A 14,028-nucleotide genomic window follows, 5' to 3' on the forward strand; every position below is an offset into this window, starting at 1 on the left:
GTCACTCACTCCTGTTGCGCTAGTGGCATTGGTTTCAGTCTAAAAGAAGAGACAAATTAAATCATTAGTCCTTTAATTTGTCCACCATTACTACTTTTTTTTTCTAACTGGGTTCCTATAAAAGACAAAAGGGCCATTGTGGCCATTTTTTTTTTTCTCCCCAATTTGGAATGTGCAATTTCCAATGCGCTGTAAGTCCTCGTGGTGGTGTTGTGACGCACCTCAATCCGGGTGGCGGAGGACGAACCTCAGTTGCCTCCGCGTCTGAGACCGTCAATCCGCGCATCTTATCACGTGGCTTGTTGAGCGTGTTACCGTGGAGGCATAGCGCGTTTGGAGGCTTTGCACTATTCTCCACAGCATCCACACATAACTCACCACGCGTCCACCGAGAGCGAACCACATTGTAGCGACCACGAGGAGGTTACTCCATGTGACTCTACCCTCCCTAGTAACCGGGCCAATTTGGGTGCTTAGGATGCCTGGCTGGAGTCACTCAGCATGCCCTGGTTTCGAACTCGTGACTCCAGGTGTGGTAGTCAGCGTCTTTACTTGCTGAGCTACCCAGGCCCCATCAAAAGGGCCTTTGTTGAGAGTTTAAAAATGTTTTAATGTAATTTTTTTTTTAGTTTGCTGTGTACTGAAAACAAAAAACAAAACAAAAAACGTAAATTTGTCGGTTAATTTATTAAAGTAATATTCCGGGTTCAATACAAGTTAAGCTCAGTCGACAGCATTTGTGGCTTAATGTTGATTACCACACAAATTTATTTTGACTCGTCCCTTCTTCAAAAAAAGCAAATATCTGGGTTCCAGTGAGGCACTTGCAATGGAAGTGAATGGGGCCAATCCGTAAATGTTAAAATACTCACTGTTTCAAAAGTATAGCCACAACAATAAAACAATATGCATGTAAACATGATTTTAGGGTGATAATATCTCTTACTAATCAACACACAACACACAAGTTTTAATAGAAGTAGTGTAAGTGCTTTTATAAAATTATAAGCTTCACATTTCTGCCTTTAAACCTCACTGTAACCTTGATTTTTGCTTTTTTTATTGAAAAGGAGGGACAAGTCAAAATAAAGTTTTGTGGTAATCAACATAATGCTGTCGATTGAGCTTAACTTGTTCCTTTATGCTTTTATTATATAAGAAGGGTTTATTTTAGAAGTAGTAGTAAAATTAAAAGAGTAAAGGAAACATTACAATTATTAAAGCTGCACTACGTAACTTTGTGCTCTAGCTACATCTGTGGTTGAAACTTAAAAGAAGAACACATTACGCGAGTCGTGTTTCGACACTGCTCTTCTGGCAGATGAATTTCATCCACCTGCCACCTGGACATCACCTGTGTGTGATCATGACTGGAGCCGGAGTCATAATGTGCTATTTTCATGTTGATATTATGTTATACAATAAACATTTAAAACTGAAATATGACTTGCTTTGATGATGATAAAAAAACACTCCTATTTACATAAATGCATTTTATACTTATAGCGCTTTTCTGACACTACACTCAAAATGCTTTTACATAGAGAACAGGGGGACTCCCCTCAGTTATCAGTATATTTTAATAAGATTATTCAAGTGTTTTATCTACTTAGAATGTTTGTATTGTACTACAATTATAAATTTAAGAGGTGAAACTCATGTTATGGCTGATACAAGTTCAATAGAAGACTTTACTATTTTTATATTATATTGTACAGCCTCAGTTGATAATGCAAGTGAATCGTAATACTACAATAGTACAGTTGAAGTCAGAAGTTTACATACACTTAGGTTGAAGTTTTTTTTTAAAAACTAATTTTTTAACCACTCCACAGATTTAATATTAGCAAACTATAGTTTTGGCAAGTCGTTTTGGACATCTACTTTGTGCATGACACGAGTAATTTTTCCAACAATTGTTTACAGACATATTATTTCACTTTTAATTGACTATATCACAATTCAAGTGGGTCAGAAGTTTACATACACTAAGTGAACTGTGCCTTTAAGCAGCTTGGAAAATTCCAGAAAATGATGTCAAGCCTTTAGACAGTTAGCCAATTAGCTTCTGAAAGGAGGTGTACCTGTGGATGTATTTTAAGGCCTACCTTCAAACTCAGTGCCTTTTTGCTCGACATCATGGGAAAATCAAAAGAAATCAACCAAGACCTCTGAAAAAAAATTGTGGACCTCCACAAGACTGGTTCATCCTTGGGAGCAATTTCCAAATGCCTGAAGGTACCACGTTCATCTGTACAAACAATAGTATGCAAGTATAAACACCATGGGACCACGCAGCCATCATAGTGCTCAGGAAGATGCATTCTGTCTCTTAGAGATGAACGTAGTTTGGTGCAAAAAGTGCAAAAGTGCAAATCATTCCCAGAACAACAGCAAAGGACCTTGTGAAGATGCTGGAGGAAACAGCTAGACAAGTATCTATATCCAGAGTAAAACGAGTCGTATATCGACATAACCTGGAAGGCTGCTCAGGAAGGAAGACACTGCTCCAAAACCACCATAAAAAAGCCAGACTACAGTTTGCAAGTGTACATGGGGACAGAGATCTTACTTTTTGGGTGAAATGTCCTCTGGTCTAATGAAACAAAAATTGAACTGTTTGCCATAATGACCATCATTATGTTTGGAGGAAAAAGGGTGAGGCTTGCAAGCCGAAGAACACCATCCCAACTGTGAAGCTTGGGGGTTGCAGCATCATGTTGTGGGGGTGCTTTGCTGCAGGAGGGACTGGTGCACTTCACAAAATACATGGCATCATGAGGAAGGAAAATTATGTGGATATATTGAAGCAACATCTCAAGACATCAGCCAGGAAATTAAAGCTCAGTCACAAATGGGTCTTCCAAATGGACAATGACAACAAAGTCAAAGTTGGAGTGGCCATTACAAAGCCCTGTCCTCAGTCTGATAGAAAATTTGTGGGCAGAACGGAAAAAGCGCATGCGAGCAAAGAGGCCTACAAACCTGACTCGGTTACACCAGTTCTGTCTGGAGGAAAGGGCCAAAATTCCAGCAAAATATTGTGAGAAGCTTGTGGAAGGCTATACAAAATGTTTGACCCAATTTAAACAATGCTACCAAAGTGTATGTAAACTTCTGACCAACTGGGAATGTGATGAAAGAAATAAAAGCTGAAATAAATCATTCTCTCTACTATTATTCTGACATTTCACATTATTAAAATAAAGTAGTGATCCTAACTGACTTAAGACAGGGAATGTTTTCTACGATCAAATGTCAGGACTTGTGAAAAACTAAGTTTAAATGTATTTGGCTAAGCTGTATGTAAACTTCTGACTTCAACTGTATGTCTGTGCAATGCTCACAATAACACTGTAAACTAAAACATAAAATGAAGATTCAATAATGATGGGGATAAAATATACTTTATTAAACATGAAAATAATGTGCTTAAATATGTAATAAAACAATTACAAGAAGTACATTTCAGAAGTCATACATATTAAACATGTCACAGTAACTTCCCCCGACAACTTGTTCATCGCGATCGGTTAACACATGAGTAATGTTTGATTCATAAAAGCATGACAAGCAATATAAGCTTCAACAACCCTACTAGAAAATATTTCCAAGCATTATAGCAGGTAAACAACTTCGCCAAACGGATAAAAGATATACATCCATGCAGACTGCAGCGATACTGTGAACTGCGTGAGTGTGACTGACAGAACTGAACAGCGTAGTTCCCCCAGTACCAATCATTTTTATAGACTTACCCTAGTGAATCGGGGTAAGGACATTGTTTTGAACACTGGTTGTTTATGTACTCAATAAATGATGGCAATTTGTTAATTTTTAACCAATAAAATCTTGCGTAGTGCAGCTTTAAGTAAAAAGTGCTTTCTTTTTGGATTCTCAGCCTTAGGAATTAAATCTTACATTTTAATGCTGTTCTTACCTTTGAAGTCAAGTCGTGTCATTTTTATTTGTATAGCGCTTTTAACGAGACACATCGTTTCAAAGCAAATTTACAGAAAATTATGCATTAACAAAAAATGACACTGTAATATCTATAAAGTCTTGAAAATATGTGTCAGACATGAACCAAAATCAGATGTGTTTTCCTGATGCAATGTTCATTTAATGGCTTTATTACTCTTTCTTAGTGTTCAGCCAAAAACCTGAAGAATATCTCAGAGTTGTTCTACTACGCCCAAAAGGCCGTTTTACACCCCACAGGACCTTTATACTCCCCTGAGGAGAAAGAGGTAAGAGATTTAGTTGAGGATAAACAATTCAGATTATGCCTGTAGAGCTGTTGGGGCTGTTATCAGGACCACCGAATATCTGAATAGAGAACATGAGACACCGCAAATTGCCTTTGTTTTACTCTATTGGCTCTCACCATTATACTACCTGTTTGTTTTTTGTCAAATGGAGATTACAGCATTAAGTGTTCGATTTGAAATATTGGTTGTATTGCTGAATCAAAACACCCACATGCATTGATATTTTTGCAGTAATGAGTTTCTTTTTTTTCTCTCCAGATGAAGCCATCTTGCATCAAAGCACTTACTCGCATTTTCAAAATATCTGATTTGGACAATGATGGCATTCTGAATGACAATGAGCTTAATTTCTTCCAGGTAAGAGAAGTTTGCTTTAAAGTCGTCATGAAATCAAAATTGACCCTGTTTATTTTCTTAATGCATGTTACTGGTCTTATTGTGAACGATTCATCCATTAATGAAAATGTAATAATATATCCTGTCCCCTGAAAAATTAGGCAGTTTTTGGCAATTAGTCCACAGTATGTGTAAATGGCGAACTTTTACATTTGAGTGTGAAAAATTGCAGGCAGCAGCCCAAAAATGCCCCTGAGTTGAAGAGGTTTATGTCTGACACTGCTTTGTGCTGAAATTGCTGTTGTTTCCCCCCCAAAAAATTATGTGTGAGGTTGTTGGGCTGATGTCGTTTTCTCATTGCACAGTACCGAGTGCAGAGGATGATGTGCTCTGGCAATATGGTTGATAATTGGTCATCCTATCTTGCAGAGAACTTGTTTTAACATACCCCTGGCACCTCAAGCCCTGGAGGATGTTAAGAATGTTGTGCGGAAAAATATGTCAGATGGGGTAAAGGACAACGGCCTCACACTGAAGGGTGAGCTGATAAGAGTGACAAATAATGTTGCCACTGTTATATCCTTAGCCCTGTGTGTTTGTCTCTGACTTGACTATGTATATTCTCTTTCTGCCAGGCTTTTTGTTCCTTCATACACTCTTTATTCAGAGAGGAAGGCATGAGACCACATGGACCGTGCTCAGGAGGTTTGGTTATGATGATGACCTGGAACTGACCCAAGAATACCTGTTTCCCCTGTGAGTCCCAGCCCATATCTTTTCAACACTTTAACTTTGATGGGAAATAGCTTATAAATTGAAATCCTCTGTCTCTGTTGGGTGGAATTGCATATTTCCCATGCATACTCCCAAATATTTTCCTGACAAATGTCTTACTGCCCTGTTTTGTAAAGAAACAGAAACAAAGTGTCCCTTTTCGGTTTCTAATCAGGTCAAATGAATTTTTAACATTAATTTGTTTTCCCAGGTTCAAAATACCTCCAGACTGCACCACAGAGCTGAACCACAATGCATACCTCTTCCTCCAGAGTGTCTTTGATAAGCATGACAAGGTGAGCTCAGCAAAATGTCATTCAGTTTCCCAAATAGCTGACTTTGAAAAGAACAGTTATGTAACTTCAGTCAGTGGATGGTAGTTTGAATATAGAACATTGAAACTGCTATATGATAAAGGTATGTTTTACAACATCATCCAGGTGGATGCTGCACACTGGTGGTGGTTGAGGAGAGTCCCCTGTTCAATGTGTAAAGCGCTTTGAGTGTAGTGTCAGAAAAGCGCTATATAAATGTAACGTTCATTCATTCATTCATCACCTTGTTGATGGACATGTTGGGGGCCGTTCAGACAAGACGTGTTCTTGCGTTCAAAACCATTAAGATGCAGTGCATTGGAATAGAATACAGGTCTCTCAAGTTAAACATATTGACACAACATCTTAAAGGGGTCATGACATGAGGAATCAAATTTTCCTTGATCTTTTGACATATAAAGAGGTCATTGTACTATAAAAAAATATAGAACTGAAAACGTCTTCCTTAATAGAAAAAGAGCATTTATTTAAACCAAGCTGCAAAAAGAACTCGTTTGGAACTTTCTCAGCCCTGGAACTCAAACCATTTTCTGATGCCCCCCAAAATTTGTATATTTAAGTAATTAAATTAATATCATAAACATGCGACAACTAGTCGACTAATGGCTTAAACTAACGCCTATTGATTGACTAAGAAAATCTTTGGTCAGGGGCAGCCCTAATTGTATGTTTGGCTCGTACCAGTCATAATACTATTCAAGCTTTGCAAAGGAACTGTTATTGAAGGATGTGGCAGTTATAACACTTGGACACGATCGCAAAAACCGTGAGTAAACAGTTTCATTCATGAATATTTAATATGTCATGACTGTGTGATAGTTTATGGTGCTTACATCCTGTTTACACCGGGTGCATCCGTTAACGCAACACAGCAGCTTGAGGCTGTCTACACCGGGCGCTTTGACACAAACTTTATAAACCGTTTATTTGTGTTGTTGGCAGTAGTAGCGCCACCGTGTGCACGGGACACTGTCGGCGTGCCGTGCTGCAATGGCGCTTCGATGGTAGACAGCAGATTGATTATAATGGGTTCTATTGCTTTTGACACAACGCGACTCATGTCTGGTGTCAACAGGGTGTGAGTGTTAATTTTTGTGCTTGAGATGAACAGTTTAATATATTCGGATGCAATGTGTTGGATGTGCATTATGTGTAAACCCTGACATTTAGTTTTATAATGTTGTTGAGCTGGTACATTCTCTTCAAACTGAGTTTCAAAAATGGCTCTATTCGAGGGGCTGCATGATGTTAGCCAATCATAACAGTTGGTGTTTACGTTGAAGTTTAAAGGAGGCGCTTATTCCAAAACTGACCGTTTCAGACAGAGGGCCAAAAACAGGGTGGAAAATGATCATTTATGACTGAATTATGATTAAAAAAAATTAACATTTTTTTTTATTGATTCATACATTAAACAAAGAAAAGCAAAACATACAGTACTGTGCAAAAGTTTTAGGCACTTGTGAAAAATGTTGCATAGTGAGGATGTCTTCAAAAATAATGCCATAAATAGTTTTCATTTATCAATGAACATCATGCAAATTCTCCTAGGTACACCTGGACACAGTTTTTCTTGGTTGTTGACAGATAGGATGTACCAAGCTTCTTGGAGAATTTACCACAGTTCTTCTATCTGTTTAGACTGTCTCAATTGCTTCTGTCTCTTCATGTAATCCCAGACTGACTCGATGTTCAGTGGGGGGCACTGTGGGGGCAGTCAATTCCAGTGATTTCAGCAATCTCCTTAGTTGTTTTCTTTGCTTGATGCAGGCCAATAATTTGCCCCTTCTGAAACACGACCACGGGATATGTCTTCAGACATGGTTGTTTAAGAAATGAGAAGCTACACACTGCATCAGTTAGGGTTAAAAGAAACATATTAATCACTGTAATAATGAACCAATCATAGGCTTTTAAGTACCTGCTTATTGAAATCCAAATGGCGACTTTTTTTTTGGCCAGTCAGTGTAAATAAAAATGGACCCTTTATGCGTGGTTTGACTGCCCTCAATAAATATATATATATATATATATATATATATTCTGTTTTGTTTTTTCCCTAAACTTGTGTGTCAGGATCGAGACTGTGCCCTGTCGCCAGATGAGCTGAAAGATTTATTCAAGGTCTTTCCTTACATGCCTTGGGGCCCTGATGTCAACAACACGGTCTGCACCAGTGAGCAGGGCTGGATCACTTACCAAGGCTACCTTTCCCAGTGGACGTGAGTGCTTCACTCATTCTACATTGCTAAAACATGGGAAGTTATCAAACATATTTTGTTAGTCACATGCATGGTCATAGTTCTCCAATGAACTAGTTTGCAAGCTTATTATAGTTTTGCAACTTCAAGTTAGTTTTAATGGTAATACTGTTTTAAATTTTCCTCAGTTTCACTGTAGTTTTAGCTAGTTTCATAAATGGTTTTGCTAGTTACAGTTTAGTTTTTATTTTGTGGACACTTTTTTGTTTTTATGTATTTTAATTTCAGTTTTAGAAATTATACTTAACAAAATACCCCTAAAAATTGAGTTACAAAAATGAAGAAGTCAAAAAAAAAAAATCACAAATACATTTACATATCACAGCTACAGTCACTTTGTGCTTCTCTCTGAGCATTTCCTGAGTTTCGGTTTTAGCGCAATCATGGAATTAATTCGTGCAGCACTTGGAGTGATGAACTTGGGGTCAAGAGCAGCATTAAAAGTTTTGATCGCTGCATAATCGCAGTCTAGTCTCAACACACAAGAGCTACTAGCACAGGCTTCATCAATTTCGATGGTACTCTTTCTTTCTGCATCTTGAAATAATTTGTACTTCTCGTGATGGTTGCTTTGCAAATGCATTTTTAGGTTTGTGGGATTTTTTTTTCTTTTATTTTAACACCACAAATTGTACAACTGGATGTGACAATGCATTTGCTTTTTCCAGTTTAATAATTAAACTCGAAATAGTCACACAGGGCTCTGTTGTTTCCTACCAGCCATCTTTCACGTCCCTGTCATCCTTATCAGTATCAGCTAACCTCACATGCCATATCGCAATCTGCAGGTCTTAACAAAATTAACCTTGGTAGTTTCGTCACCTCTATCTTAGGCTAACAACATACCTGGATGTGCAACGCTGCTTAGAGTACCTGGGTTACCTTGGTTACTCCATTATTCAAGAACAGGAGTCACAAGCAGCAGCTATAACAGGTAAGAGAGTTAAATCAAGATCAAGTCTGTATTGTCGATAGAGTCTGGTTATTCTATACATTGTGTAGTCGATTGATGTGTCCTCCCATGTGCAGTCACCAGGAATAAGCGCATTGACCTGCAGAAAAAACAAACCCAGCGAAGTGTGTTCTGCTGCAAAGTCCTGGGAGCTCGAGGCAGTGGTAAAAGTGGTTTTCTGCAGTCTTTCCTGGGCAGGAATCTGGCGGTGAGTACAGATTCTCACAAAATAAACGGCTTCTCAATTAAATGGTTGGTTGATTGGTTAGTTGGTTCGATGGTTGCTTGGTTGATTTTCACTGTTTTCATATTTCAGCATCAGAAGAAGATAAGAGAAGACCACAAATCTTACTATGCCATTAGCACCACTTATGTTTATGGACAGGAGAAATACTTGCTTGTAAGTCTAAGCCCTGTTGCTTTGTATACTAATATATGCTCATCTTCATGTCTTACCACTACTGATGACCTCTCTCTCTCTCTCTCTCTCTCACACACAGTTGCATGAGATGCTTCCAGAATTTGAGTTCCTCTCTGAGGCTAATCTGGCCTGCGATGTTGTTTGCCTGGTGTATGACATCAGCAACCCTCACTCTTTTGAGTACTGCACTAAAGTCTACAAGGTGAGCAAGTTTTATATTTACTGGAAAGACCTTTGCAATAACAAAAAGCATCATGAGTTTTGGACTGTGGTTGGACCTTGATATTTCAATAATTCATCGAATTATCTTGGAGTACCATGTATTAACCATTGGAAATGAATTGGGCAATCATTCAATTTCTTGATTATTGCTAAGAACCTCCTTTCTTAGGATCTGCTTAACCCTACGGTTTGCCGATTATGCTGGTTGAGGGTATTTTAACTTTTTTTTAATTTTTTTTTTAACCCTAATGTCGATGTCCATTTACAGAAATACTTCATTGACAGCAAGACCCCATGTGTAATTATTGCTGCCAAGTCAGACCTGCATGAATCCCGTCAGTACTACAGTCTGTCACCATTGGACTTCTGCCGGAAAAACAAACTTCACCCGCCTCAGCTGTTCACCTGCAACACAGCCGAAGCACCCAGCAAAGACATCTACACCAAACTTGCCACTATGGCCATGTATCCGTGAGTACAGCCTGCCTTTGCCCCTCTTTAACCAATTAGCCCCTTTGTTTACCCTTTATGTTAGATTGTCTCTTGTGTGTCTGATGTTGTTTTCTATTTGTGCTTATAAAGATTTAAGGTGTCCTAGTAGGCAACTGCATTTTAATGCTGGATCTTGGACATCGTAGTGGTGCAGTTTCAGAGACACGTATTTCAGCTATTACATTATTTATTCTGTGGTCTTTATTGCATAAGTTCTTAACAACTGCAGGTAGAATTGGTGTTCTGTGTAGGCTGGAGATAATTTATTTCCTTAGTTTTTTTATTGGGACTTTGTTTTCAGTAGTAACTGGATTAAGCCAGACTTTACAGTAAAATTTAATTGATGGTCTGAAGTCTGGACCTGATTGACCTTTAGTAATTAAACTCACAGTAATAATAAGTGTATTAAGTGTTTTTTGGAAATCAGTTCCTTGGAGAGAACTGCATACAGAAACTTGCCATTCAAAGTATTAATTTTAATGGACTTTATTTAATGCCATTCTAGCTTTGCTGGGTTGTACCAGGTTTTTAGGAATCTTTCCTTTGAATCTCTCTTGTTATGTTGAGAAATTATGTTTCAAGGCTTTCCAGCATGATACACCTTTCTTTTCCTACTGTTTTCAGCCTTTCTTTTCCTACATTTTCTTTTACGTGTTGTGTGCATAGGTAGTTTTTATTTTCCAAAATGCTGCTCCCAGCAATTGATTTTTTTATTTTTTTATTTTTTTATTTTAAGGGTATCACAACTATTTGACAGTATTAGGGCTGTCATTTGTTTTATTTAAATTAATAACATACTGAGTATATCAGTATTTGTTGAGAAAGGCCCTAAGTCCAAAACACTACATTATTGTGGCAGACAAATAAATGGTAACACTTTTCGTGCCCGACCGATATATCGGTCAGCCAATATTAGCTTTTCAACGATATATCGGTATTGGCATATATTTTACCGATATGCGCCGATATGAAAACTTTTTCAGAACATATAATGCAGAAAACAATGCTTTAGAATTGGTGTCATTACATAGTTTGTCCAGCAGAGCGCGCTCCGACTCCACTGTTTACAGAGCTGAGCAGACAGAGCAGAGTTGAGCTTCGTCTCGGTAAGTTAACTAGTTTGTGAAATACATACTGGAACCTTAACACTTTTATTAAACAGTAATACTGATGTTTATTTAGCTATTTATTTGTATTTATTCTTTATTTTAATGGTCAGCATTTGACTGATACTGATGTTTATTTAGCTATTTGTTTTATTTTTATTTATTCTTTATTTTAATGGTCAGCATTTGACTCATACTAAACAGTACTGATGTTTATTTAGCTATTTTTTACTTTTTTATTTATTCTTTATTTTAATGGTCAGCATTTGACTCATACTAAACAGTACTGATGTTTATTTAGCTATTTTATTTTTATTTTAGTGGTCAGCAGTTGACTGATACTAAACAGTACTGATGTTTATTTAGCTATTTGTTTTATTTTTATTTATTCTTAATTTTAATGGTTAGCATTTGACTGATACTAAACAGTACTGATGTTTATTTAGCTATTTATTTTTATTTATTCTTTATTTTAATGGTCAGCATTTGACTGATACTAGACAGTACTGATGTTTATTTAGCTATTTATTTTTTATTCTTTATTTAAATGGTCAGCAATTGACTGATACTAAACATACAGTACTGATGTTTATTAAGCTATTTATTGTATTTTTATTTATTCTTTATTTTCTCAGTGTTCATTTCTAGAATGTGTTGACAATGTATAATAATAATGTCAAATATTCTTTGATCAAAATATTTGTTTAAGAAAGCAGCCTTCTGAGTACCTTTGCATAGTCATATTGGTGCACAATCGGTGAAAAATCCACATAGAAAAGGTCTGTTTTCATTCCAGCTCAAAAGTTAAATATATCGTCCACCATATCGGTAATCGGTGAATTTTCCCTCTCTAAAATCGGTATCGGTCTAAAAAAAAAATCCCATATCGGTCGGGCTTTAAACACTTTACAATAAGGTTTTATTTGTTAGCATTAGTTAATGCATTATGTATCATGAACTAACAATGAACAATATATGTTTTTATGGAATTTATTAATCTTTGTTAATGTTAGTTAATAAAAATACAATTGTCCATAGTTAATGCACTATGAACTAACAAATGTTAGTGCATTTAAAAAATGTTACTTTATGTTGAAAGTAACATTAACCAAAATTAAATGCTTTAAAGCTAATGTTGTTAACTAAGGTTAACAAATGGAACCTTATTTTAAAGTGTTACCACATAAATTATAATAATTTCATGCCACGTTTCAAGGATGCCTTGTCAAGTTTAAAAGTAGTTTAACCTTTACTTAAATGCATCTCAAGATCTTATGTTCCATTCTGTTGTGCTCCGTCTAGCTGTATTTTGATGCAAAATGCACCCTGAGTGAACAGCCCCTTACTCATTCCATGCTGCCTGCTCTCAGCAAGTTCGTTGAGGCACGTTGCCTAAAGTTAGCAGCTGTTACAGGGCTGATTATGGACTCGCATTTAGGCAGTACTTGGAGCTTGAATGGCTCCAATCGAGAAAAATCCTTTATTATGGAATTTATGTACTGGTCAGGGGGCATGATTCTTTTTTTTACATTTTTATCCCCTTTTCTCCCAGTTTGGAATGCCAGTTCCCACTACTTAGTAGGTCCTCATGGTGGTGTGGTTACTCCCCTCAATCCGGGTGGCAGAGGACAAGTTTCAGTTGCCTCCGCTTCTGAGACCATCAATCCACGCATCTTATCACGTGGCTCATTGTGCATGACACCACGGAGACTCTGCATGTGGAGGTTCGTGCTACCCTCCGCGATCCATGCACAACTTACCACGCGCCCCATTGAGAGTGAGAACCACTAATCATGACCACAAGGAGGTTACCCCAGAAACCAGGCCAATTTGTTTGCTTGGGAGACCTGGCTGGAGTCACTCAGCATGCCCTGGATTCGAACTCACGACTCCAGGGGTAGGGGGCATGATTAATTCAGTTAATTGCATTATTTAAAAAAATTTATATATGTAGTTAATCATACTTTTTGTCCGCCATTTATTTCACATATAGAGCAGGTGCTTTTGGCCTTTTACTGTTGCTTGTTTGTTTCCTGTGCTTACCTCCCTGCATCTCCAAGCCCTATTTGCCCTTGCTAGAGAGGAGGGGCTGGAGCAACAATCTTTGAGGATCAACTTTGGATTCCAGCTGTCCTGGAACTACGTCACATGACACTGACTCATCCTGTCTGTGTGTATTTCTGCAGCCACGCCAAGTTACGCTGCATGTGCACCTGCAACAGGTGTACCATTTGCATCTGTCCCAACCTCCTGAACTCTGAGCTGGTGCGCTCTGTAAAGGCCAAACTCTACAGTGCTGTTCTGAACAGGTCTCTATGTATAGCCCTAAACCCCCCCATTCTCCCTCTCTGCGGGGCCTCCTTTAACCTTGACTTTGTAACACCTTGGCCTTCTCTCTTACCTGCTGTTCGCTTGTCAGATTTACATTGCATATCCACAGAGGGATATTAAGAAATATTCTAAGTATCTGTACAAGAAAATGGCACTTTTTATTAGGCTTGGTTAAATTTAGTCTGTTAACTTAAAGGAATAGTTCACCCAAGAGTAAACATTTTGTCAATGACCATGTTTACAAATACTTAAACGGTTTATTCCAGGATTTTTGCAGAAAGCGGACATCTAAAACGTTGTGTAAACGAGAATGCCGATTTCCTTACCCCGCTTAAGGGAATAAGAGAAAACTGTTTAACACACCTGGGTTTCTCCCGGAGAATGCGGCTTTTGTGATCGTGTACAAGCATAAGCGGTGTTCTAACAGGTTTATGTAGAGTGTGCATTTGCGTGAACAGACCGGGTAACTAACGTCATAGGATCAAAATCAACAATTCAGTTGGAAAAGTACACACTATAAACTATAA

The 14,028-nt window shown here is 37.7% G+C and overlaps 1 protein-coding gene across 5 annotated transcripts in view; it reads left to right on the plus strand.

Annotated features, from left to right (window-relative positions):
• Nucleotides 1–14,028, plus strand: part of LOC127451103 (mitochondrial Rho GTPase 1-A-like) — a 33,177-nt gene that overhangs the window by 3,852 nt on the left and 15,297 nt on the right. For 3 of the 5 annotated variants that reach the window (XM_051715529.1, XM_051715530.1, XM_051715534.1), the window contains 12 exons: nt 4,149–4,250; nt 4,530–4,628; nt 5,037–5,145; nt 5,243–5,363; nt 5,593–5,677; nt 7,793–7,938; nt 8,811–8,911; nt 9,007–9,137; nt 9,246–9,329; nt 9,430–9,552; nt 9,841–10,043; nt 13,357–13,479. In XM_051715529.1, coding sequence (XP_051571489.1) covers nt 4,149–4,250; nt 4,530–4,628; nt 5,037–5,145; nt 5,243–5,363; nt 5,593–5,677; nt 7,793–7,938; nt 8,811–8,911; nt 9,007–9,137; nt 9,246–9,329; nt 9,430–9,552; nt 9,841–10,043; nt 13,357–13,479 — 1,427 coding nt within the window. The remainder of the gene's footprint in view (nt 1–4,148; nt 4,251–4,529; nt 4,629–5,036; nt 5,146–5,242; nt 5,364–5,592; nt 5,678–7,792; nt 7,939–8,810; nt 8,912–9,006; nt 9,138–9,245; nt 9,330–9,429; nt 9,553–9,840; nt 10,044–13,356; nt 13,480–14,028) is intronic. The other 2 variants (XM_051715531.1, XM_051715533.1) reach the window with 1 other exon arrangement.

This window comes from Myxocyprinus asiaticus, chromosome 14, assembly GCF_019703515.2.
Source record: "Myxocyprinus asiaticus isolate MX2 ecotype Aquarium Trade chromosome 14, UBuf_Myxa_2, whole genome shotgun sequence".
NCBI classification, from domain to species: Eukaryota; Metazoa; Chordata; class Actinopteri; order Cypriniformes; family Catostomidae; genus Myxocyprinus; species Myxocyprinus asiaticus.